The sequence below is a fragment of the Caretta caretta genome, chromosome 10, assembly GCF_965140235.1.
Source record: "Caretta caretta isolate rCarCar2 chromosome 10, rCarCar1.hap1, whole genome shotgun sequence".
Lineage (NCBI taxonomy): Eukaryota > Metazoa > Chordata > Testudines > Cheloniidae > Caretta > Caretta caretta.
In genome coordinates this window covers 32,554,269-32,580,949 of record NC_134215.1, presented here as the reverse complement: position 1 = coordinate 32,580,949, position 26,681 = coordinate 32,554,269, and the positions used below count along the sequence as shown (strand labels likewise).

The following is a 26,681-nucleotide window of genomic DNA, read 5'->3' as shown; positions in this document are numbered from 1 at the left end:
CGTCCAGAGGCAAACCCATAGAGAGGGGTTTGTGCACGGAGCCTGCCAGGCCCTGGGGAGGGCAGATCACAGGAAGGGCAGCTGTGCCACGCGCGGACCCTTCTGGCCGCTCTCCCGTTTGTCCGTTATGCTAGCAAATGTAGTGTTTATTTGGCGGCTGTTCATGGCTGTGCTCAGATTGGCTGTGACCTTGGGGTTTATCCCCTTCTTCTGCAGTGTGGGGCATGGGGCACTGGGTGGGATCTGGGCGGGTCTCCTCAACCCAATTCTCTGCCTTGGCGGGGGTCTTGGCACTGGTGGCACCTCAGCCCCTCCTGTTCTCTGCTTGTGCACACAACAGCTTAGTCTTGGGTCTAGCTCAGGTGTCCGGGCTCAGCACAGGGGTAGCTGCACCTGGCCCGAGCTGTGCAGGAGAGCAGACTAGATCCCCGTCTAGCCTTAAACTCTGGGACACTCTGGAAGGCTGCTGCTAAGTGGCTCTCCTAGGCCGTAGCGTGGGGAGAACATGGGGAACACTAAAGAAGCTGCAGACCCAAAGACACAACCTGGCCCGCCTAGCAAGTTAAATAAGGTCCACGTGATAATGCAGGGACCAGGGCCCTGCCTGGGGTAGGATGGGGGGTCGACTTTTGGCTGGTGTGTTGGGCACTGCCCTCTGTCTGGGCCGGGCAGCACACTCCTCTGCACCGGTGAGGAAGAGGCCAGTCCCAGCCCGCCGTCACCTGGCGCTCTGTCCCCTGCAGGGAGGTGATGAGCGCGCCCGTGACCTGCCTCAGGAGGATTGAGAAGGTGGGGACGGTCGTGGACATCCTCAGCGACGTGTCGTCCAACCACAACGGCTTTCCCGTGGTGGAGAGCAGCCCGGACCCCACGCAGGTGGGGCAGACCACTGGCCAGCTGCTGGCCTTGCCCCAGGACCACGGGCAGTTGAAGTAACACCCACGATGGGGGTGGGGGTTGGGCCACTCTGCAGCGCTTGGGGTTCAGCCCAAACTGCTGAATCGGGCCAGCGTGGTGCCCCAGCCAGTCAGAGACCTGACAGCTGCAGAGGCATCTCTCTGACCCTTGTGGGTGCTAGGGGGCCTTCACCAAGCCTGTCCCACATGCACACGGCCCAGCCCCCCTGGTGCCCTAGGAGCCCTGGGTTCATGGGTACTGGCTGCTTCTGGGATGGTTTTCTGCACCCACGTGGTGCTCTCAGGCTGGTGGCTTCCCTGCCCTGCAGCTCCCAGCATTGCTGCTGCCACCAGTGAAGCCACCCCAGCGTGAGCAGCGATGGGGAGAGGCTGCTCCGTTCCCTGGGGCTGCAGGACCTTGCTGAGCTGGCTGGGGGACGGTCCCGCCTTAGAATCATAGAATATCAGGGTTGGAAGGGACCTCAGGAGGTCATCTAGTCCAACCCCCTGCTCAAAAGCAGGACCCATACCCAATTAAATCATCCCAGCCAGGGCTTTGTCAAGCCTGACCTTAAAAACGTCTAAGGAAGGAGATTCCCCATCTCTAGCTAGGAATCCCCAGTGCTTCCTGCGCTGATAGGCCTCGTTGCCGGCTGGCAGCCAGGAGCCGAGGGGGTGGTATGGGGGTGACCCAACGTGCCAGCACTCTTCAGAGGTGCCGTGGCCAGGCATGTGTGTCTGGGATGGGCAGATACCAGGAGAACGACCCGCTCCCCAGCTAGCCCCTGTCCCGTTGCCAAAGCCTTGCTGATGCACGGCCCTGCATGCTAGCATCTTGCACCAGCTGGTACTGGGGAGCAAACCCTGACTCTGCGTCAGAAACCAGCGTTCCACACCTCCCCCCTTGCCCTTTCCTGGGGCACCCAGACAGGGTCGTCCCTACCAATGATGGTGCCCTACGCAGCCTGAGCACCGGCTCCTCCGCCCGCCGCAGCAGGTCTGGGTTGTGTTCAAGGCCTGTAGGGCCACGGAGGCAAGAGCTGTGGGGTGCCATTTTGGGGGGCCACACAGGTCCAGAGCAGCCCGGGGGATTAGCGGGGGGCCTGGCGCCGGCAGCAGGAAGCGGAACAGCCTGGCCCCAGCCCGCTCCCCCCGCCCCAACTGTGTCATTCGGGGGAGAGGGTTAGGGGCAAGGGGTGGGACACAGTGGGGAGCCAGCGGAGTGGAGCGGGCTGGGGCTGGGGCTAGGGCACTCTGCTTCCCGCCACCGCCAGTGAGTGCAGGGGTAGGCCTGACCCTTGCTGCCCGTGCCAGGCCCCCCCACTAATCTCCTGGGCCGCGTCCGTCACTGGGGGAGGGGGCTTGGGGGAAGGGGTGGAGGTGGGAAGAGGCGAGGCAGGGGCAGAGGGAGTTATCCCGGGCCCCGCACCTCACTAGGAATGCACAGGGGAGCCAGCTGGGGGATGGGGCTGTCCACCGGTGCTGCTGCATATGGAGCACGCAGCTGCTTAGGGCACCATGAAGTTTGGGGCAATTTGGTGCCCCAAACTTCATGGTGCCCTATGCAGCTGCTTATTCTGCATATGCCTAAGGACGGCCCTGCGCCCAGACGCTCTTTGTGCAGCCCCTGGGGACAGCAAACAGAGTCCTCCTCCCCGCTCGTGCTGAATTGCTGCCTCTCACTGTCCCCGGGGCTGGACCCTGCGTGGTGTGTGCAGGCCTCGCGCACTGCAGGCCTCAGGCTCACTCACATGCCGTAGTGCAGGGCGTGGTCCTCGCTGACCGCCTCTGAGCCTGCACCTGCCTCTCACCCGACAGCCCGCCCTGGGGCTCTCGGCTCTGCATCCCTGGAGGCCTGCCTGCTTGTCACCACGGGGCAGTGAGCAGCCAGGGCCTGTCTCCGGCCCGTCGGGCTGATTGCTGAGCTCTCCTTGGCCCCTGCTCACGCCCAGCGCTCTCTTACAGGTGGCGGGACTGCGAGGCCTGATCCTGCGCTCCCAGCTGATTGTTCTCCTGAAGCACAAGGTAAATGACTCCGTGGGATTGGGAGCCTTTCTCCCCCCAGGGGACTTGCTGTAACTGGGCCTGGATGAGCACTGTCTGATGTTACGCCTCTGGCCCTCTAGTGGGGTGCGTCCGGCCTAGCCCCTCTCCTGGCCTCTGCCTGGGGCTAGCTCAGGGAGGTGGCATCAGCCTGGTTCAGTGAACCAGGAACCAGACTCCCCTTCCCCGTGGTATGGCAGGGGCTCAACTGTCCTGGCTGCCCAGGTACCCAGTGATGCCCACTGCTTCCCTTGGCAGCTCCTGGCTCCTCTCCCCTGCCACTGGCAAGCAGAGCAGGCTGGAGCAAGGTGGGTCGCCAGCTCTCTGCTGGGAGGCCGCTGTTCCTAGAGGTGATGAAGGGTCCCCCCGTCTCGCTGCCCAAGGATGAGCCGGGCACGTCGGTGCCGCATGCTGGACCCACTGTCCGCTTCTGAGCACCAGTCTGCACAGGGGAGACCATCCTCTGGCCAAACGTACTGGGAGCCTGGAGATCGGGGCTCTGCCAGCCCTGGGACAAGTCCCTTGGCCCACTGTCTCCCTCGCCGGGGCTGTCTGCCATGCCTCAAGGCAGAAAGCTGAGTGAAGTGGGCTGGCCCTATGGGATGTTCCGGGGTGATGGACGTTTCTCTGTTTGCTCCGTTACGTTCTCGCCCCATCAAGTGGCAGCTGTCCAGTTTTACCCGACTGCCTGGATCTGCGCAGGGCTGGGATTCCTGCTGCCCATGGACAGTTGCTGGCTGCTGCTAGTGGGGAGGTGGGTCTGCAGGAGCAGGGTGGGAGGCAGCTGATCTGCCAGGTCAAGACTCCCAGCAGCTGAGCAGGGCTCTCCTGGCTGGGGTGGAGCCACGGCACCTGTACCAAGGGTCTCCCCTCTCCTAGGTCTTTGTGGAAAGAGCCAACTCAAACCTGGTTCAGAGGCGGCTGAAGCTGAAGGATTTCCGGGACGCCTACCCCCGCTTTCCCCCCATCCAGTCCATTCACGTCTCCCAGGACGAGCGCGAGTGCATGATGGACCTGAGCGAGTTCATGAACCCGTCACCCTACACGGTGCCCCAGGTATGCCTTGCTGCGGGCAGAGCAGGGCGTGGCGCTGCCGATCCAGCTTTGGGAGTGAGCCAGCGGGAGGAGGGGAGGCAGAGCAGCCAGGGATCTCCTCCCACCACTTGGGGGCCAAGTCGGGCCCACTCCAAATGGGAAGAAAACACCCCTCCCCTGGGGTGAGTGGGGAGCTGCGTGGGGCTCAGTGCAGAGGGGCTCTGTGCCCCGCGAAAGTGGGGGAAGAGAGCCTGTTACAAAGGGGCTGCTCAGCCCCCTAGGCCCTCCCTGCCAGTGCTCCCCGCTTGGCCCTGTAATGGGCAGCTCGCTCTGCACGCAGCAGGCAGCCTCCGGGGCTCTCTGACCTCCTGGCCTCACTCTGGATTGCAGGAGGCGTCTCTGCCAAGGGTCTTCAAGCTGTTCCGGGCGCTGGGCCTGCGGCACTTGGTGGTGGTGGATAATCACAATGAGGTGAGTGGCCAGCGGCTCCAGGGCCATGTAACGCCCTGGTGGGTTCCCCTGGTTCCGTATGGGGCACCAGGCTATGGCAGAGCCCCGTCACCACAGGGCCAGCATCTTTGTCCGCCAGACATGCGCCCTGGGGTGATCTCTGTGGGGCGCCCATCGATCCCTCTGCCTTCCTCCCTGCAGGTGGTCGGGCTGGTGACCAGGAAGGATCTGGCGAGATACCGACTAGGAAAGGAAGGGCTGGAGGAGCTGTCCCTGGCGCAGACATGATGCCCCTGGGGTGGTTGCTTTGCCGTGGTGAGCCCCGTTCCCCTGGAGGTGTCGGCAGGGAGCTGGTCCCCGCAGGCTGCCGTGCCACCCAGTGCGTTCAGCACCAACGCCCAGCCCCGATTGTGCGTCTTGTCTGTTGCCGTGTTCCCGTTTTACTGGCTGCCTGTCCCTTATGTCGGCTGGGCGTCACTGCAGTCTACTGTCCTGTCACCCGAGGGAGCAGTTGCTGGGCAGATTCCTGGTTTCTCCCATCTGCGCACTGGGCCCTTGGAACAGCTTTGAGGCTAGAGAGTGCTGGGGTGGGGAAGCTGAGCCCAGTGCCTGGCAGGAGCGCGAGCGTGCTACGAAACTGGGCAGCAGACGTCCCACTGCTAATCCCCGGCTGGTGCATTCCAAGCCAGAGCCGCCTCTGCACCCCATGCCGCCTCCTGGACTATGTGCTCTGGACTTCAGGAACCAGAATCGTGTGGATCTGACCCAGTCTGCAGCCACCATTGACCAATGTCCATCCCGCCTGGGCCTCCTCTGCACCAAACCCTTTACCCGGGACACAGGCATGGGAGCTGGCAGGGCCTGGTCCAGTATCTTCTAGCAGGGAACTTGCCAAGCAAAGGCCCCCTGGATCCGTTGGGCCAGTGTCTGGGGACCAGTGTCTTAACGCTACCCACAGCTGAGATGGCGTTTAACCCTGCATGCGAAGGGAGCAACGTACCCCAATTCCACAGCCCCAGCCTTGCAGCTCGGCGGGTCTCCGATGACATGGACACACACAGACAACCAAGTAAATGGGCTGCCAGGGACTGGGTGCAGCTGGCTTGCCGCTCGCTGTTGCTGGGCCAGTCTCTGCCACGGGTTGCAGCCAGGCCCCGCTTTGGCAGTGACATGCCTGGGCCTGTCTGAGACCCTGGGCCAGCCCGGGGGCACGGACCCTCCTGGCACTCCCTGTGCTGTGCATCTCTGACATGGCGCAGCCTCCCTCCCCTCCCCTCCGCCACGCCGCCTTGTTTCTCCCAGGCAGGGTTCACCCTGGGCCCCTCCTGGGGAGGCCAATTGGCCTGGGGCCAGGGCTTGTTTGGATGCAGGCGTTTGGTGAAGGAGTCTCCCGGGGCGTGTGCGCCAAGTGGGTGTTGGCACTGCAGTTCTGTAGGAAGGTACCCGGGGTTGAGTGCTGCCCAGCTGTGGGGCCGGGCAGGGGTGGACCCCATGCTGGGGAGGGGAGGTTGCTCTCCGTAGAGCGCAGTGGTTATCAAAGGCCTTGTGCAACGACCGCCGTGGCCTCCAGCCACATCACTGCTGGACCCTCTCCCTCCAGTGCCAGGCACACCACGCCCGGGGCAGCAGGATAGTTTGCAGGCAGCCAGTTCCAAAAGTCCATGTGACTGCTAATGGGAAGTGCCCTCAGGGCACCGTCTTGGCCCATTCCTGGAGAGCAGCCGTCTCAGCAGAGCAGGACTGCCCCCTCTGTCCAGTCTGCGCTGCCTTCCCCGGTCGCTGGGCGTCCTGTTCCTGGCTTCCTTTAGGCGGAGGGGATGAAAGGAAGAGGGATCTGCCTTATGAGTATTAATGGGATGAAGTGATGCCATGTGGGATGCTGAAGTGGAGCATTTAGAAACGATCCCCTGCTCCAGGAGAGGGGTTCGCCCCGCTCAGGCAGCCTCTGTCCCTAGCTCTTGTCCGTTCTGCCCGCTCTCCTGGGCTCCACTCAGTGATGACAGCACAGGATGGGTGCCTGAGGTGCAGCTCATGCTCCTGGCGAGAGGGTGGTGGGGCCGAAATGCACGGAGATCGTAAGAAATAAAATCACTGGAACCAAACTGCTGCTGCCAGATCTGCTTTTCCGTCTGCGCCCCGTCCCGGCCGCACCACTCTTGGGCAGCCCGGTGAGATCCAACCGGGTCAGGCCGGGGCAGGGAGCAGTGTCTGGTTCCGGGGGGTAGACTCTGGAAGGAAGAAGCGGCTCTGCACGACTGGGGCTTAGAGTGAAGTCATCCGCACCTCTGCCTCGCAGAGCTCAGCCCCTGCCCAGCAAGGATGCCTTGTGGCTGAGGGGAAAGGCCGGGCCAGTGCGTGCGGAGCCGGGGCTGGCAAATCGGCACACCTGAGCTTGCCGCATGGCAGTCCCAGCCTCGTGCAAAGCCTTTACAAATCAGGGTGTGAAAGTCTGTCCTCAAATCACAGCCACTCTGTGTGAAGCCATAAGTGAAAGATGCTGCTGGCGCTAGTTCCCAGAGGGGACAGGGAACGTGACAGCTGAAAGCTCTGGGGCACCAGCTCATGCTGCCCTGAGACCCAGCTGCAGGTGGTGAGGAGACAATGGGACAGCCAGATGCCATCCTTGCCAGCTTGGAGGTGGCAGGGGCTGCCTGCTGCACCTGAAGGTCAGCCATTGCTCTAGCCCGCGGGTTCCTGGAGCAGCCTTGGGAGAGGAGGTTTTGGGCCTCTGGTCAATGCAAGCCTTGTTCCTGCATCCCCTTCCACGGGCCCTGCTCCCCTGCAGGCACAGTCCCAGGCCTAGGACTTCACCCGCTGCTAGAAATGAGCTAGTGACCAGCCACTTGGAGCCATTGTAAAGCTGGGCTCCCCGGCAGAAGGCCGCGCCTCCCTGGTAATGTACAGACTGTTCATCTGTCAGCATGTCATACTGGAGTCTGAAATACCAGTCCCACTGTGCTTCCCCATGTCCCAGTTACTCTGGGCTGGAGCGGTTTGTTCATGAGTAGCTTGCAGGTTGCAGCTAAGGGCTAGGTCATCACCAGGTGCGTGGGTGTGGGGCTAGAGATTTTACACACCCGTGTCTAGCAAAGGGCTAAGATCAACCTCCCCAGAGCCCTTGGAAACAAGTTAGGATCTTTCCAACCGAGAGAATTCACCCCCTCCAGGTCAAGTGGATTCCAGCATCTCCTCGGAGAGCTGCTCTAAACACCCAGGGCTCGAGCCTACTTGCGTTGTAGATGCAGACCTCGCACAATCAGCTAGTGCATGTAAATGTGCCTGCTTGGGCAAGCATATTCTTGTACCTCTGGGGCAGGATGGGGTTCTGAAGGGGGGCATGCAGGGCAATGGATGCCCTCCCTCTGGGACTCAAACAATGCACTCACAGAGCAGGCCGGAATCTCTGCCTCTCCTCTCACCTCATCGGGCCTTGGTAACTGAATTTGTAAAAGGAGCAGTTGCAAACCCCAAGTGTCTATTTTGGAAGCCTTGAGATTTTCTATGGGGAGATGATCCATGGGAGATATTTTTGAGCTGAAATAAAAGCTGTTTATACTTTTATCCCAGCATTGACTCCTTTCTCTTGCCTTACGGCATTGGTTGGAGCGAAAGGCCAAGGCCATGCGGCCTGGGCAGCATTCACCAGTGTGTTCAGGGACTTGTCCAGGCAGTCAGGCAAGGTGAGAGGGGCGCTCAGGTGGAGGGTGAGGGCAGAGAGGCAGCTTTGGAGTTCTGCTCCCAGACCGGTGGGGCTGAGGTGAAAGCGTGTCTGCTGGGAGCCTGTTTGTCCCGAGCCCCCCTGCCCCAGCTAAGGCAGCCGGTGATGGTCCATCTCTGGGAAGGAAGAGGGAGGATCAGGTGGAGAAGGGTCCAGAAGGGTGCACATGGGCCGGTGTCTGGCTGGTGAGCATCATGCTGCCCCTTGGGTCCCATCAACCTCCAGGACTCGTCAATGGGGCGCTGGGGCTGTTACTGCCACGTGCACTGTGGAGTTGGACATGCAGAGCTGTTGGGGCCTGGCTGGCAGTGGGAGAGTGCTGGGTAGAGCAAGCCCCCCGCCCCAGTGATACCCCTCAAGGAAACCAGTGGGGCAATGCCAGGGGCTGTGGCCAACCTCCAGGGTCCTTGCTTTGTGCCAAGCACAGCATCACCCCCTGGTGGTCAGGAAGGACAGTGCCCTGTCCACGCTGCCCATTTAACCACTGGAGAAACAAACCCGGACTGTACAACTGGAACTGATGGGAAACAATGTCCCATCCTTCCCGCTTGCCTCCCTGGTGATTAGAGAGGCATCCTACAAGGGGGCAAATTTCAGCCCCCCTGGCTCGGCACTGCCCTTTGGGCCTTGCACACAGCATAGTTAGGTGGCTGGTGACCTGGTTGGGGTCGTCAATGGTGCTAGCTTAGCCTAGTCTGCCCTGTGGGATGCTGTCATAATAAACATGAGGATAGATTTATTCTCCCTGAACGCTGCGAAGCTGGCTGCCCCCATGTGGGCCCCTATTGTCTCTCTCCTTTGCTTCTCTCCCTTCCTCACCTTTTTCTCCCTTCCCTAGCTTTCCCTACCTTGGCATTTCCTGTCCAGCTGCCTTCACGCTGCGGCCTTCAATCACTGCCTGGAAAGGATAACAGGATCTGCAGTGCGATAATTAAGGCCAACATGTACATTTTCACAATCTCTCTTTACTAGCAACACCCCAGTGACATTAAGGGGGCAGGCCCTCACTCTGACCCGTAAGTGCAGGCGGGCCGACAGCGCTGCATTGGCTGCACTTGGGCCACGGAAGAGTTCATCACAACCACGAGGGCTAGAAACTGACTTTTAATAAAACTCCAACTCGGCAGAATGTGCGTTGGCCTGTGGCCCCTAGGTACAGCAGTGGGGCTGGATCGGGCCTGGCGCCCGGCTCTCCAACTCCCTGGCTATGGCACTTTTGTTCTCTGATGTTTTCAGGTGCAGAAGTCGCAGCTGGTGTTTTGTCACCTAAAATTGTAATGGCTGGTGTATGTGCCACTAGGGGGCAGCACTAATCGCTCACCCCCCCTCAGTCTACGCCCACTTCGAATGCCTTAGAAAGAACAGGAGGACTTGTGGCACCTTGGAGACTAACAGATTTATTTGAGCATAAGCTTTCGTGAGCTACAGCTCACTTGCCTTGTTTCCTTTTCGAATGCTGTTCTGAAATTGCTGAAGATTGCACTATTCCCATTTAATGACCGTCTCGGCTCTACAAGGACGTGATCCCTCAGTGCCCGCAAAGATAACAGCCACATGGTGCTTTTGCTCTTGAAAGGAGTATGTGAAAACACTCCCTCTTTGATACTTTTTGGTGCTGGAGCTGAACCTTTGCAATCTCTAGTGGCAGCCCCTAAGAACAGACTGGGAGTACTTCACACCTCAGTAATCATAAGCCAGTTAAACGTAATCCAGTGAAACATTACAGCTCTCGGGGGGGTTTCACCCATGGAAATGGTAAGGAGCGCAGACTGGCATGCTGTGAATGCTGGCACACGGGCTGGAGCAGGTCCCGCCATCCTCCTCCCCAGCACCGCACAGTGGGGTCAGAGATCCAGTACCGTTGACTCCAGTACCTGCAAGGGCGACACTGGCTCCAGCTGTTTCCGCACCAGCGGCGTACCAGGCAGCAAGGGACCTCCTCTGCCTTTCTGTCCTGCCCTCTCTCTTGGCCCAGGGTATTGCCAGGGCTGTGTTGTTTGTAGCCCCATGGGCTGGGCGGCCTGCTGAATCGATGGGTCTGTCAGTGCCACGTCCTGGGGTTTCCCTTCCACACTCGGTGAAAATGAGGCGGGTACTGGACTTGGGGCCCTCCTTGGTACCGGGAACCTCTTCAGTCCCCACATGGCTGGTGCCCCCAATATTGCCATGGCAGCCGGCACCACTCTGCCCTTTGGCACCGGTTGTCACATCAGTACTGATGCTGACGTCGGGGTTACTACTCCTGGCCCCAGGAATGACGGAGCTACACTCAGTGCAGGGGGCACCAGCCCCTCGTCACCCTGGGGTGGAGTCAGACTAGCTGCGTGAACCCTCAGGGCTCGCCCCACTGCTGCCCCCTGAAGCCTGGGACTCCTCAGTGTCCAAATCCGGGTCTGTCTTCTCCCACTCTCCATTACCTGAGCAAGGGCCGTTCATGGAGTGATGTGGGTGTGACAGGTTGGATCACAGAAACCCCCTTGGGAACTGCCAACTGATGGTTTTATATAGACTGCAATGTCACAGTGGGTACCAGGACTGGCACTCATCTCGCGGTCAGAATGGGGGCCCCTGGCCACCAATGCCCTTTCCATACCAGTGGCCTTCATGGAAACTGTGGGCCACTCCGCTGTCATGGAACTCCCACTGAAAACTGAGAGCACTGGCCAGGTCTGTGGTGGTACCGGTGAACCTTTCTCCCGAGGAGCCTCCAGCGCTGTCCCACCTCGGCCTGTCACCCCAGCTCCAGCACAGTTAACTGTCTCATCCTCGTCCCCAGACAATTCCATGGTGCCAGGCTCTTTCTCCCCATCAGTACCAGAGGATTTCAAGGCGTACCAGGACCTGTGGTGGCATGGGGTTGCTTCCCTAGTATCCAAGTGGAGTTCCTGCAGGAGAATACTCACAAGTTAGTGGACGTCCTTCAACCATCTGCCCCTGGGCCAGTCACCCTCCCTCCTAATGATGCACTCCTTGAGCATGCGAATGCCCACTGGAGCACATCAGCTTCAGTACCGCCTGCAGCTAAGCATGTGCAGAAGTGCTACCTCATTCCCACACATGGATTTGAGGGCTTTTTCCCCATTCAGCCACAAATTCCTTGGTAGCAACCATGGTGAACGATAGAGCCTGCTAGGGCAGGTTGCTCCCAACCTCATTCTCATTGACCTGGTGTGGCCGAGGCAGTGCTGGTTCCCCGACCTTTTTGCATTGCCAGTTCAGGCTCCCATCCTGCTTCCTCTCCATCTCAATCTACTCACCCAGAATCACAGCTGCACCTTGCACCCCGCGGGGCGTGGCTGCTGCGTGGCTGGCTGAGGAGGAAGAGCGTTATGCAGTGGCTATTCAGCAGGTTCTGCTTAACGGTAAAAAGCCCTCTACCAGCATGGCCTATTCAGAAAAACAGGAATGGTTTGCCACGTAGCCATTGGCCCATGAAATTCAGCTGCTGCTGGCTTCTATCCAGGACATCCTGGAGGACTTGCTTCACCTTCAGCGATCAGGAGGTGCGCTTCGTTCACAGAAAATGCACCTGGCAGTGATACTGGCATTTCATCTACCCATTCAGGGACGATCAGTCTTCTCCAATCCCATGGTACCAAGATTCTTAAAAGGGCTTCTTCATCTACATCCCCCGTGGGACCATAACACGGTCCTAGCGGTGCTGATGGGACCTCCGTTCGCATCCCTAGCATCTTGGCCCTTTCCACTTCCCTGGTAGCACTCACATCTGCAAGGAGACTGTGAGAGTTGCAGGCTGTGATGGCAGAATCTCCTTATACATAATTCTCCAAAGACAAGACGACTTAACAGCCACATCCAAAACTTTTGTCAAAAGTGGCCTCTGTTTCATTTGAACCAGGCTGTATATTTACCTGTGTTCTTTCCTGAGCCGCATTCATCTCCAGAGGAGCAGCATCTCCATACATGCCATGTCTAGCCTTCTGTCAGGACAGGACTAACCAGTTTCATGCTTCCCCTCACCTGCTTGTGTCATATGCAGAGCATATGAAGGGTCACACGAGTCCTTCACAGATGAGCTCTAGATGGATAACATCCTGTATCAAGAATGCATGTGAAATAGCTTCCACTACGCCCCCTCAGTGGTTGGAACTCATTCGACAAGAGCGCAAGTGACATCAGAAGCGTTCCTCGGTGACGTCTCAGTTTTGGACACTTGCTGCATCTACTCGAAGAAGAAATGGTTATGTACTGTAACTGTGGTTCTTCGAGACGTGATGCACATGTGCGTTCCGCGACCCACCCTCCATCCCCTTTGCACTGGAGTTTCATCTCTGGGTGTTCAGTGAGACAGAACTGGGGGAGGGAGGCACAGCCTCATGTAGCCAAGGGTGGAGCTACCATCATGAGGTGCGAGCTCTGCTCGGCAAATTCTCCAGCAAGCTGGGCGCGCGCGCGCACCCCCCCCCCCATCCCTTAGTGGAATATACAGTACGTAACCGTTTCCTTCTGCATCGTCACCTCTTCACTTGACCTGCAGCCCTGGGTCACGTCACCACCAGGGCTGGTCACTGGACTAGGTCTGCACTAAGCGCCGCTCTCTCTGATCTCTCTCTTTCTGCGTTCCCCCTCTCTAACCATCTCCTGGTCTCCTTCACCATGGCCCAGCAGCCCCCTCCATTGTGCTCTGGCACTTGGCCTTTCTGTGACCTCCAGTCCGTTGGAGCTGGTGACTTCTCATCTGCTCTCAGCCCTCCCCTCCCACCTTTCCATTCTCTCCATGGCTCTCTCTCTTTCGCCCTTCTCCCATGGTAAGGTCCATCCCTGACTCACTCCCCCAACCTCCCCTTGCTCTGCTCCTACCCTGGCGCTGCAAAGTAGCTCTGACATCTTCACTGTGAACCAGTTCCACTTCCCCAGCCGAACTGCAGCCCACACCCGTGATCCCAGCTGCCTTCTTGTTGCTCCTCAAACCCTCCCCTTCTCCGGCCTCTGCTGCTCTCACCGCACAGGACCTTGCTGATTTCTTTCAAGAGACCTGACAAAGTACACCAGGACCTTCCCCCTCCCCTTGGCTCACCCTCTCTTCCCCCATCCCCTCCCACACTCGCCTCCTTCCCCCTCTCCCCAGTGCAGAAGTGTCTGTCTGTCCCCACTAACCCTGCTACTGGTCCCTGTGACCCCATCCCACCTCCAGATCTCCCTTACTCCTCTCCTAACTGCTCTTTCCCCTCACCATACAAACATGCTCTAGTTTCTCCCATCTTAGTGCACTATCTGCAATTGCTGTCTGGGGTTCCTCTCCTTCAATTCCATCCTAGGTCCCCTCCACCTGCCTTCCCAGCCTTCCCACTCCTCTTGCCAAAGAATCTGCCTTCTTTATAGCCAACGATCAGAGCCAGTGCGCCTGGGACACCATCACTCAGGCTCATCCTGAAATCTTGTCCTCTTGGCTTCCCTGACTCTGCCCTCTCCTTGTTCCCCCTGGACCTCCCTGATGGCTCCTTCAGTGTGGAGGTTTCTTCTCAGCCCCTTTTCAGCTTGCTGGGAAGGTTCCACAGGGCTCTCTCCTTGGGCGCCTTCCCTCGCTACAGCTCATCTCTGGGTCACCTCATCCAGCAACACAAATCCAGCCCCCGTCTGACGACTCACAGATCGGCCTCTCTGCTCCAGACCTGTCTCTGCCGTCGCCTCGGGCTGTCTAGCTGTCAGCTCAAGTTCACCAGGACTGAAAGAGACCTTTAGCTCCTCCCTCCCACTCCTCCCTGCATCCTCTTTCTTGATCACTGTGAACAATACCACCAGCCTGCCCGGCACGGAGGCCTGTGACCTGGGCCTCATCTTCACCTTGGACCTCTCCCTAGCTGCTCACAACCAGGATATAGCCACATCTTGCCCATTCTTTCTGCAAAACATCTCTGAGAGGCCCCTCCTATCCCTTCGCACTGCTAAACTCCCGCCCAGGCTCGCATCGGCTTGTGGCCCAGTGATTGCTGTTGTCTTCTCTCTCACCCTGCTGCTGCTGCTGCAAAGATTGTCATCCACGCCCTCACCGCTGGCTATACCACCCCTTTGCATCCCTCCACTGGCTCCCCCTTCCTCCAGAGCACACCAGCCTCTCGAGCAGGATGCCTTGTGATCCTCCAGGGACCGCATGGCCTGCCCAGCACCCACAGGCTCCAAGGGCAGCATCTCGCCAGCCCTGCCAGGCACTGTGAAGATGCCCCAGGCACAGTACCGCAGAGGCAGAGTCACCAGGCCCATTGGGGGCACGGAGCAGCCAGGAGCTTGCTGGGTGCAGCATCCCGGGGGTGGGGAGCAGCAGCTGAGCCTGTATCCTTGTGCAAGGGGTCTGCGTGTGGAAAAGGAAACGCTGTGGCTTTGGGCTCAGCCTGCAGCTGGGTGAGCTCCACGTGGCTCTAAGCCACCTTTGCAGCTCCCTGATCCTGGGGCCAGCTAGGGAGCAGTTTGGCTCTTAGCAGAACTTAGAGCAGCCTGAAGGCTGCCACAGTTGCCAGAGGCCATCTTGCCAGCCAGGGTGGTGCTCCGGGCACACCTACTCCTGCGGAGGCTGTGAAGCAGGGATGGGATAGCCCTGCCTTTGCACCCCCCACGTGCACATCAAAGGCCTGACTTGCAGGAGGCGCCAGCTGGTGGTGCTGTGCTGGAGCTCCCCAGTGACCTGGCCCAATCCCCAAAGGGGTTACATGACCCCGTAGCTGTGGGGGTTGCAAGCTTGTCACAACTCGCTTTCCTGCTGACTTTGGCTTGTGATGCTGAGCTACCAGGGGTGAGTGCTACACAGATCAGTGTGTCTCAGGAGGTTCCCTGAGCCATGACTCCCAGCACGGCCAGGGAAGCATTGTGGGAGTGCTGCAGAGACGCAGGGAGGGCAGGCCCCCTGCCCGCCCCAGTTCCCCTCCCTTGTTAGCGGGTGTTCTCGCTCTGGTTCCAGTGCTGCAGGAGGAATGTTAATGCAGGGAGTTGCTGAATATTTCTGAAACACAGCCTCTCCAGGTCTGCAAATAGAGATGCTGGCCCTTTGCTCCCACTGCGATCCCTGGCGGACGGCACGGAGCAGGAGATGTTAGTACAAGCTTTTAGCATCCATAAACAACCCCCGAACGCACCGCTCTTATTTGCCAAGATAGCTCCGCTGCTGAGTATCCCTGGAGTTCCCCTTGTGCTGTGTGCCACAAAATCTGGGGGCCGGTTGCTAATGACAGACTGACTGCCCAGCTCAAGGGCTGGATTGGGAGCAGGTGGCACAAGTCCAGGGCATACCCTAAAGGTCAGGGAGTGCAGAGGAGGCTGCATTGAAATTAGCACTAAATACAAGAAGCCGTGACTCAGCACGATCTGCTGCTGTCCTGCTTCCTCTCCCCATGGCAAGTGTGGGGCAGCCCTATAGTAGAACTGGAAGCTTAGGGGCTGGTGTTCTGGGCAGATTTAAACATAAGAACATAAGAATGGCCATACTGGGTCAGACCAAAGGTCCATCCAGCCCAGTATCCTGTCTACCGACAGTGGCCAATGCCAGGTGCCCCAGAGGGAGTGAACCTGACAGGTAATGATCAAGTGATCTCTCTCCTGCCATCCATCTCCACCCTCTGACAAACAGAGGCTAGGGACACCATTCCTTACCCATCCTGGCTAATAGCCATTAATGGACGTAACCTCCATGAATTTATCCAGTTCTCTTTTAAACCCTGTTATAGTCCTAGCCTTAACAACCTCCTCAGGCAAGGAGTTCCACAGGTTGACTGTGCGCTGAGTGAAGAAGAATTTCCTTTTATTTGTTTTAAACCTGCTACCCATTAATTTCATTTGGTGGCCCCTAGTTCTTATATTATGGGAACAAGTAAATAACTTTTCCTTATTCACTTTCTCCACACCACTCATGATTTTATAGACCTCTATCATATCCCCCCTTAGTCTCCTCTTTTCCAAGCTGAAAAGTCTTAGCCTCTTTAATCTCTCCTCATATGGGACCCGTTCCAAACCCCTAATCATTTGAGTTGCTCTTTTCTGAACCTTTTCTAATGCCAGTATATCTTTTTTGAGATGAGGGGACCACATCTGTACGCAGTATTCAAGATGTGGGCATACCATGGATTTATAGAAGGGCAATAAGAGATTCTTCATCTTATTCTCTCTCCCTTTTTTAATGATTCCTAACATTCCATTTGCTTTTTTGACTGTCGCTGCACACTGTGTGGATGTCGTCAGAGAACTATCCATGATGACTCCAAGATCTTTCTCCTGATTAGTTGTAGCTAAATCAGCCCCCATCATATTGTATGTATAGTTGGGGTTATTTTTTCCAATGTGCATTACTTTACATTTATCCACATTACATTTCATTTGCCATTTTGTTGCCCAATTCCTTAGTTTTGTGAGATCTCTTTGAAGTTCTTCACAGTCTGCTTTAGTCTTAACTACCTTGAGCAGTTTAGTATCATCTGCAAACTTTGCCACCTCACTGTTTACCCCTTTCTCCAGATCATTTATTTATACGTTGAATAGGATTGTTCCTAGGACTGACCCTTGGGGAACACCACTAGTTACCCCTCTCCATTCTGAACATTTACCATTTATTCCTACCCTTTGTTCTCTGTCTTTTAACCAGTTCTCAGTCCATGAAAGGATCTTCCCTCTTCTCCCATGACAACTTAATTTACGTAAGAGCCTTTGGTGAGGGACCTTGTCAAAGGCTTTCTGGAAATCTAAGTACACTATGTCCACTGGATCCCCCTTGTCCACATGTTTTCTGACCCCCTCAAAGAACTCTAATAGATTAGTAAGACATGATCTCCCTTTACAGAAACCATGTTGACTTTTTGCAACAATTTATATTCTTCTATGTGTCTGCAATTTTATTCTTTACTATTGTTTCAACTAATTTGCCAGGTACTGACATTAGACTTACCAGTCTGTAATTGCCAGGTCACCTCTAGAGCCCTTCTTAAATATTGGCGTTACATTAGCTATCTTGCAGTCACTGAGTACAGTAGCTGATTTAAAGGACAGGTTACAAACCATAGTTAATAGTGCCGCAATTTCACATTTGAGTTCTTTCAGAACTCTTGGGTGAATGCCATCTGGTTACTGTTAAGTTTCTCAATTAATTTCAAAACTTCCTCTAGTGTCACTTCAATCTGTGACCATTCCTCAGATTTGTCACCTACAAAAGACAGCTCAGGTTTGGGAATCTCCCTAACATCCTCAGCCATGAAGACTGAAGCAAAGAATTCATTTAGTTTCTCCGCGATGACTTTATCGTCTTTAAGTGCTCCTTTTGTATCTCGATCGCCCAGGGCCCCCATTGGTTGTTTAGTAGGCTTCCTGCTTCTGATGTACTTAAAAAACATTTCGTTATTACCTTTTGAGTTTTCGGCTAGCTGTTCTTCAAACTCCTTTTTGGTTTTTCTTATTACATTTTTACATTTAATTTGGTAGTGTATATTTCTCTTTGTACTGACTACCATTCACAGGATAGCACTGCCCCTACTCTGCCCGTGCTGCTAGGACGCCACCCCCTCCAGAACCACCCGGGCCCAACACCAGCCTAGGCTGAGACAGCGTGGTCCTGACACTCAGATCTCAATTATGGCCGCAAAGAAAGCTAGGGCTGCAGCATGTGCTGATCATTACTCACTTACTAATACCTGTCTTCTGGCATTATTCCCATCAAATCCATGGCACTCGCTGGAAACTGAGCCCTACTCACTGTGAGTAAGGAAATCAGCAGGTGCCCTTAATGCTGGCTGGAGATTTCATGTGCCCTGCATTATAAAATGCACCTGATGGGGCATTCAGTTCCACAAGCGGATAATGAAGATGAAAAACACTTGGCTGGAGACCTGCCAGAGCCTGATATTCGTCAACCAAGCAAAACTGTCAATGGAAACCTGCCTGTGTGCGCTCATGCATTCATCCATCCTCTGCGGTGTCTGAGGGTTTGTCTAGACCAGGAGAGGGCAAATTTTTTGGCCCAAGGGCCACAGCTGGGTATGGAAAGTGTATGGTGGGCCATGAATACTCACGAGATTGGGGTGTGGGAAGGGGGGTGAGGGCTCCGGCTGGCTGTGTGTGCTCTGGGGTGGGGCTGGGCATGAGGGGTTTGGGATGCAGGAGGGTGCTCCGGGCTGGGACTGAGGGGTTTGGATGGCAGGAGGAGGATCAAGGCTGGGGCAGGGGGTTGGGGCGGTGGGGAGTGGGAGTGGCGCTTACCTCAAGCAGCTCTCAGAAGCAACAGTACGTCCCCCCTCTGGCTCGTACATGGAGGCGCAGCCAGGCGGCTCTGTGCACTGCCTCATGTGCAATGGGCTGGGGCAAGGGGTTGGAGTATAGGAGGGGGTGAGGGCTCCACCTGGGGATGCGGGCTCCCAGGTGGGGCCAGAAATGTGGGGCTCAGAGTGCAGGAGGAGGCTCCAGGCTGGGGCAGGGGATCAGGGTGCAGGAGGGGGTGAAGGCTCTGGCTGGGGCTGCGGGCTTCGGGGTGGGACAGGGATGAGGGATTTGGTGTGCAGGAGGGGGCTGGGGTGCGGGAGGGAGTGTGGGGTGCGGGCTCCAGGAGGAAGTTTTGGTGCGGGAATGGGCTCAGGGCTAGGGCTGGGGCAGGGGGTTGGGGAGTGGGAGGAATGCGGGCTCCAGTCGGAAGTTTGGGTGTAGGAGGAGGCTCAGGGCTGGGGTTGGGGTTGTGGTGTGGGAGGAGGTTCAGGGTGCGGGCTCCAGGCAGCGCTTACCTTGGGCAGCTCCTGGAAGCAGCTGGCCTGTCTGGCTCCTAGGCTCAGGGACCAGGGGGCTCTGCATGCTGCCTTTGCCCTGGCAGCTCCCATTGGTTGTGGTTCCTGGCCAATGGGAGCTGCGGAGCCACTTAGGGTGGGGCAGCACATGGAGCCCCTGTGGTCACTCCTGTGCATAGGAGCCACAGGGACATGCTGGCCACTTCTGGGAGCCGCACAGAGCCAGGGCAGGCAGGGAGTCTGCCTTAGCCCTGCTGCACAGCCGACCGGACTTTTAGCTGCCCGGTCAGCATTGCTGACTGAAACCTCTAGGGTCCCTTTTCGACTGGGCGTTCTGGTCAAAAACCAAATGCCTGACAACCCTAAGGTGTGTTTACTGGGTTGTAGCTAGTCCAGGTGGCTCCAGGAGGGGACACTAATGTGCACCATGACTAGCCATGTGGTAGTAAGACCTACCTGCCCCTCATCTGCACGCGGAGTGCGAGTGAGGGCGCTTGGTCAGTGTAAACACACCCCTTTCAGCAGGGAAGCCACTCTCTGGGAAGCCAGGGAGGCTGGGAGCTGCAGGGGGTGGGGGACTGGGGTCCTACCCTTACGTCCTGGCCCCACTGTGACCCATGGCAGGCAATGTGGGAGGGGTTTCTACTAAGGTCATATCCCTGCTCATTACACATTCCCCTGGTTACACCCAGGTCACTCCATCACCACAGGCTGGAGCTCTCTCGCTGGTTGCCGGCAGCCTGGCCTGCAGGTTTGTGTGTGGCTCAGTGGTGGGTGGGCCAAAGCACCCTCTTCCCCGCAGTGAAGCATGTAGCCACGTTGACGGAGGAGCAGGGCTGCTGGATCTCAGCTGCCCTCCCCTGCACAGAGGGATGATTTACCTAGTCTGGCAGGAGCTATTGACTTGCGAGGAGTGGGGAGATATGGGGAGGTGTTCCTGGCAGATAAGAGGTTTGCTCAGAAGAAGACAAATGACTTTGTTTGTTGTTCTTCCTAATCGCTGCCCCTTGGTGGGTGGTCCCAGGCATTCCTTCCAGGAGCCCCTACCCCCTCTGCCGTGCTCTGTGCTCCCCAGTTAACCCCAGCAGGGCAGGTGGCAGGCATCACCCACCCCCGGGCTGACCTGCAGGGTGAGGCTGGGCCTGGCACTGACTCTCAGGAGTGGAGTGATGCCCTTGGCAGTTCCTTATCAGAGGAGGCAAGGCAGAGAGCCCAGAGATAAAGACATGGGGCCCCTCGCAGAGGCCAGTAGGTAGAGGGGGATGGGGACTGTACACAGGCCAACAGCCAACGTGCTGGGGAACAATCCGGACTGCCTGGCTTGCCCTTTCCAAACAGAGAGAGGGTCAGGCGTGGTGAACACAACCCAAGAACCCCTGGGCAGAGCGTGTGCCCGCTCCCCTGCAGCCAGCTGGCCACCTCACCTCTACCCAACCCCTTGGCTGCCTTCCTGACTCAGACGGTGTCCAGTCCACACTGCTTCCCCTTTCCCATCACAGCCCTCCTTGATCTCCCCCCAACCCCATCTGCACTCCTTCTGGTCCCTCATGCCCCTGCTCCTCCCACTGTCTCTTTGTGCCTTCGTTCAGCCTGTCTCTGTGCATGCACCCGGCTCCGGATGCTCTCCACAAACTGCAGGCCCTTCCCTGGAGCAGTGACCCCTGGGCCTCCCCAGTCTCCCACGTTTCTGACCGTGCGAGGTAGCAAGCTGCAGCGCTCTGCTGACTCTGTGGTATGGTCACAGGAGTTGGCTCTGGGTTGGGGCTGGGCACGGGTCTGGCTTCATGTTTGTAACTGGAGCTGAACCCTGTTTTTCAGCTGAAACTTTTTGGGAGCAAAAAATGCAGAGTGGGTGACGCAGAAATGCTTCCCCAATTTGTGAGACAAGGTGTGGGAGGTAATACCTTTTGTTGGACCAACCTCTGGTGGTGAGAGAGAGAAGATTTTGAGTTCCCCAGGGCTCTCCTCCTGGTCAGGTTCACCAAACTCTTCATTTAGGAAACAAACAAAAGTTGGGGATTTTTGTTTGTTTGTTTGTTTCAAACAATTTTTTGTTTCCAAATTTCCTTTCCTTTTATTTTCAGAAATGTCAAAGCCCTTTGAACACGGTCAAAAGCAAATGCACCCTTTTGTTCGGCACACAGTGAAAATGTTTCTGACTCAGTCTGACCCGAAACAATTATTTGTCAACTTCTCGAAATTGCCACAGAACTGGAAAATCCATTCTTCGCCAAGCTGTGTTCATAAGGATTCGTGTACCCAGGGAATGGTCTGGAACGGCTGTTGCACACCACCTCCTGCTCTGGGCGCTTGTCCTCCGCAGTAGATATTGGGCTTTAACTTCACACCGTATCTCCGTTTGAAATAGCTTCCCCCCTAGACAGCCCTTGCAGTACTTCAGAGCTGGTATTAGTACTGCTGCCTACCACCCTACAACTCTTCCAACTGCTACATGGACTCAGACACTAAACTAGAAGTTGGCTGCTATTGATCAGCGCTCAAATGCCCCCAAACTAATCAGCAACTCTGTTGGTAAAGAGCCAGCCCTGCTCTATAGAGAGCTAGTGTCAGGCTGGCAGCTCCCTCTCATCTAACCAATGATAATCCAAGATCCTCTGCCAGCTGAGCCATCCAACAGTGGTCGGATGCAGGGCGGGGATCTTCAATGGTTCACCCACAAAATAAGCTCTGCTCAGCTCAAGCCACCCGTGCTAGAGAGCACGCTCCAGAGCTGTTCAGAGTTGATCGTGTGAGCTCAAGAGGGCGGGGGGCTCAGGTGGCTCCTCCTTGACTGGAGAAAATACAAGTCATATCTTCCAGGCTCACCCTGATGGCACTAACAGTAGCAGCCACTCCGAGCAGGGGTGTACTTCTTTGTGCTCTGATGCCAACTCTCCTTCCTTACGTGCTTGGGCAGTGAAGTTAGCAGTGGTGCCATCTGAAGGATCGCCATTGGCATTAAAGGATCATCGCTGAGTTATGACCTATTGATATGAACGGAAAAATTATTCCTCTCACAGCTGTTGTTTCAGGCTCTCTGCAAACTCAGGCAGACACCATGGGGGGGCTGGGCCCTGCAGCTGACTCAGCCCTGTACTCAGCAGCTGAAAGTTGGCTGATGGGCCTGGTTTATTAATTCCACCTGGGACATGGAGGGGTAGGATCAGCTACCTGGGGATGAGACTAGGCCAGGGCAGATCTGGATGGAAACTCCAGGGACAACTACACCCAGGCAGTGACCAGCAGCCAGGCCTGAGGCAGGTACTGAAGCTGGGTCTGTGTGCACTGCAAGGCCAGGACATGGAAAGCATTCTGCCTGCTCCCCATCAACCATTAATGCTCATTTCACATCTTTGACTCTGCCTGATCCCTGCAGGGAATGCTGTGGTTGGAGCCCTGGAGGAGCTCCTGCTGGCTCAGCATGAGATCCCGGAGGCTCCTGGAAGGTGCATGCCACAGTATCAGCTCTCCATCCTTGGACAGGGTCCACCATGTTCCCCACTCACCGCATGGCTGATGTGCAAGGGGAGGGACCATGGCAATGACCCACTCCCTCTCCCCAGCCTGTCCACAGGCACAAGAGAGAGAAGGTTCTAGCACCTTCCTGTCCCAGCCCCCCTGTGGTGTTTGGTACAGAACAGCTGACTTCCAGGGCTCGGGGATTGGCCCTGTTCTGAGCAGAGCCAGCCAGGGCCTCAGAGACTTTAGGGTCAGAAGGGACCATCAGGATCATCTCATCTGACCTCCTGCACATCACAGGCCACAGAACCTCACCCAGCTACTCCTGTAATAGATGCCTAACCTCCGGCTGAGTTACTGAACTCCTCAAATCATGGCTTAAAGACTTCAAGTTACAGAGAATCCACCATGTACACTAGTTTAAATCTGCAAGTGTCCTGGGCCCCCCTGCTGCAGAGGAAGGTGAAACCCCCCCAGGGTCTCTGCCAGTCCTTTACTGGATGGAGTTTGCTTGTACTTTCAGGTCCCAAAGTGCCCAGGAGCAAACTGCAGTTTTCTCACATTTGTTCATCATTGGAAATCGTTTCCAGATAATGTCATTGAATCCCCCTTGGACTGCAGCACGTTGATTTGCAAAGGCACGTCGGTGCCCAACTCCCCCTCAAACCAATGTGGGTCGGTTGCCTAAAGACCTCGGGGCCATCGGCCCTGTAGCAAACAGACAAACAGAGCAATGGCAGGGAGGGGAAATGAGGGACTCGCTTCCCTCGGACAAGGAGAAACAGGCACCGCTTGGGTGACAGGTTTTCTTGGGTTTATTTTTGTTTAATGGATTTAATAAAATTTATAACAAGCTCCATAGGCCAGGAGCAGTGGAAGCTCCCTAAAAGTGTGGGGGGCCCCCACTGGTGCCCGAACCATAGCCCCTGCGCTGCCCCACCCCTTCCTGTGAGGCCCCACCCCGACTTGCTCCTTTCTGCCCCTCCCTCCCCCATTACTTGCCCTTACAGCTGGTAAAAAGTGGGAAGGCATAGTGATGTGATGGGGCCATGGCTCCCTGGGCCCCCTGGTCCGGCACCCCTACCTGAGGCATGGCTCTTCCCATCAGCAACCAACCTGGGTAGAGACCAGCTCCTTCTCCTTAGCCTGTGAATTATCAGGGTACATGCCCCCAGGCCAGGCCCCTAGGGGCCTACACTTTCCCTGGGGTCCTTCCTTCCCTTTCTGCTACACAGAGGGTGACCACAAACATCCTCAATCCGCTCAGGCTGCACGGCCTGTCTCCCATCAGCCATGCCCAGACTGGTGGTGGTTTCCCAGCCTGCCTAGGGGTGACGAGAGATTGTCTGACTTTGCTTCCTTTGTGCACAAGGGAAATGCCTAAATCCAGCCCCTAGGAACAGATCAGGGCTTAGTAGGTTCTGAGCTAGTAGAGGTTTCACGTGCCAGGTAATGTGAGCATCGCCCCAGGCAGGCTTGGGCCAGGAGGCAGTGGAAAGGGGGAGTGTTGTGGAACTGAATCACCCCCCAGGCAGTCAGCGTGCACCACTGCGGGGGAGGTCAGAATGGCATTTCCTGGAGGGTGACGAGAGGTGGTATGCCCCTGCCTGGATGCAACAGGCCCCATGGCAGAAGGGCAGGTACGGTGCCTTGTGCCTGACCCCCACCATGAACTTCCTGGATGACCCTGAATGGGACTTGGGCTGCATCCCCATACGGGGGCATCAAAGGAGCAAAACCCTCCTCCCATACCTGCGCCAGTATCCAGCCCTTGGCTCTACATGTCTTCCTGCTCCCCTTCCCCTGGCACAGGTGGGTGGGAGGTATGGCACCCCCCTGTGCCAACCAGCAGCCAAGCCACGGTTCCTGCTATAAGGGCTAGACCCTTGGAGCAGGGAGTGATGGTTGCTCACAGCAGTCCTTGGGCACTGGGCCTCTGCGCTGCTCCTTGCTATAGGCATAAGGCAGCCCCATTCCTGGCCTGAGGACTCACAGCAGCCGGTGGATAATGACACATGCCCATCTCTGTGCTCTCTGGTGGGGAAGCGCTGTCCAAGCGCTGTGCACCGGGAGGCAGTCACACCCTCCGTGGAGATGAGGCTGCAGCCGGGAGCCCTTTAGGATCCTGCTTTCAGACCCCTCTGTCATCTACAGAGGACTGCAGGCCCCAAAACTGACAGAGAAGTGACCTGCCAGACTAGAGGTTAGTTCCCTATCTGATGCCCTGGGCTGGGGTGTCCTCCCCACACTGGCTGGGAGAGGGCTGAGGCAAGCCAGGTGGGCCTATCAACTAGTTAGGCTGCAAACTGGGGGAATTAAGGGTGGAGAAATCCCTAATTAAGAGGAAGTTCACCTGAGCAGAGGTGGGCTGGGAAGTTCACCTGAGCAGAGGTAAACCCAGGAGCCCGGCAGCAGCAAAGGCTGCTGGGAGGAAGTTTGTGGTCACCATTTGCTCAGCAGGGAGGGAACCCAGGGAAAGCATAGGTCTCCCTGACCTTGGGGGTATGTACCCTGAAGAGAGTCAGTGGGAAGTAGTAAGGCTGGGGACTGAAGAGACTTTGACCATTTGTTGTACAGTCCCTAGGCTGGGACTTGGAGTCGTGGATTGGCCCAGGTTCCCCTGCCCACCACTGTGGCAGTGGTGGGGCAGTGAACTGGAAGACTGCTGCGGTCACACTGGGAGTGACAGAGGCTGAAGGACTGTACCCCAGAGAGGGGATGCTGAACGACCTGGCCCAAGGACTGAGTCATGAAGAGGCAGTAGCAGCTCCTGGAGCGAGAATAACTGGGAGAGAGAGATGGAGGTACGGCATGCAACTGCAGAAAGGGGCATTGGCCTCCTGGAGCTAATCCCCAGAATGGCCAGGAGGCGGTGCCATCCTGCAGTGAGTAGAGCACCCCCATCATATGCTGCCCCCCCCAGTACAGCTCTTGAATTATCACGAGGCCTTTTGGTTTAGACTAATTCAGCCCATTCTCCCTTTTGCCCATCACCATTTGTTGTTATCAGTTCTCGTGACAGTTTGTGAACTTTCCCTCACTTCTTACAGTGGAGCTCACACTTCAGGTACACGGGTAGACCCAGTGATCACAGCAGAGCTACAGACCCAGGGCTCCACTCATCTCTCCCTACACCAGGGCAGCTCCAGTGATGTGAGTGTGCTCACTCCAGGGAGCATCCTGCAGCCTTTCTAGACTTTCTAGACACTCCCGGTTTAACCAGACAAATCCCTGGGCATGGGGGTTTGCCTGCAGCAGGGGGGATGACTGGAAGGGTGGGAGCTGCTCGGGAGAGATTTAAAAGCCCTTCCCCTCCCATTCCGGGAAAGCAGGATCTGGCTGGGCAAGTCTCTTTGGGAGGGAGGCACGCACGACCTCCTGGGGCTAACAGCACATGTGACATTCCCCCTCGGTGTGTACTGGGAGAGGCTACTCTCGAAGAGGCCCCGTGGGGGCGTGTTCCCTGGACTGCTTCTTGTAGCTAGGTTTGTCTCATCGCTGAGAACGGCTTACAGTGCCCAGCGGGGGGATGGTGCTGCCAGCCTCAGGAAGCAGGCAAAGGTGGCAGAAGGCTCTCCTCTTCACTCCCAGCCCCATGTTAGAGTAGCCTAGGACTGCTCGAACTTACAGTGGCCGGAAAGGAGGGGCTGAAAACACAGCTGAGGCTCAGCACTGAGGAGTCCAAGCAACATCTACTTTCTCCAGCTACATCCCCTTTCCCTGCCAAACCTGCATCGAGCCACTATAGAGGATGCCCGTGGGCACCCAGCGCCAGAGAGGCTGGCCCTCCCTGGAGTCGAATGGGGAGTGAGAGCCCCGCCACCACCACCACACTGGAGTGTCTGCGTCCTCGTCCCCTCTGTTCACCTGCCCCGCAAGGGACATGCAGGCGGTTTGGGTGTCCACGGTGAGATCCTCAGGCCTGATTCTCCTCAGCGGTACTGAGAGCCTGCAGGACCCCCCCCCCCCCGACTGCCAGCACAGCAAGCACTCAGCACCGCTGGAGTACAGTGTGTCCGACAGGGCAGGGACGGTGCTGAGCACCTGCAGCCTTCCCCCGCCCCCTCTCACACACACCGACTGCCAGCCCGGTGAGCGCTCAGCACAGCCGGAGTACAGTGTGTCCGACAGGGCAGGGATGCACTCCCCATCCCACAGGCCCCCACCTGCCTCCAGCACGCAGTGCACCAGGGGCGGATCCAAGCCTGAAATCAGTGGGGCTAGGGCAGGATTCGGCCCAGTATGTGAGCTGCCCTCGGGGCCAGCCTCTGTCTCAGCGCTATGGGCCCCTCGTGCATGGCTGTGATCGGAGGGCATTGCTGATACACATGCACTGAAAAGAAGCATTTATTCGCCCTAGCCAGTGCCATCACA

At 57.0% G+C, this 26,681-nt stretch overlaps 1 protein-coding gene across 4 annotated transcripts in view; it reads left to right on the top strand.

Moving 5' to 3' along the window:
* CLCN7 (chloride voltage-gated channel 7) overlaps window positions 1–7,985 on the top strand; it is a 56,243-nt gene extending 48,258 nt beyond the window's left edge. For all 4 annotated transcript variants that reach the window (XM_048866362.2, XM_048866363.2, XM_048866360.2 and 1 more), the window contains 5 exons: window positions 744–876; window positions 2,862–2,921; window positions 3,819–3,995; window positions 4,365–4,445; window positions 4,626–7,985. In XM_048866362.2, coding sequence (XP_048722319.1) covers window positions 744–876; window positions 2,862–2,921; window positions 3,819–3,995; window positions 4,365–4,445; window positions 4,626–4,712 — 538 coding nt within the window. In that variant the 3' untranslated portion in view covers window positions 4,713–7,985. The remainder of the gene's footprint in view (window positions 1–743; window positions 877–2,861; window positions 2,922–3,818; window positions 3,996–4,364; window positions 4,446–4,625) is intronic.
* Window positions 7,986–26,681: the final 18,696 nt, after the last annotated feature.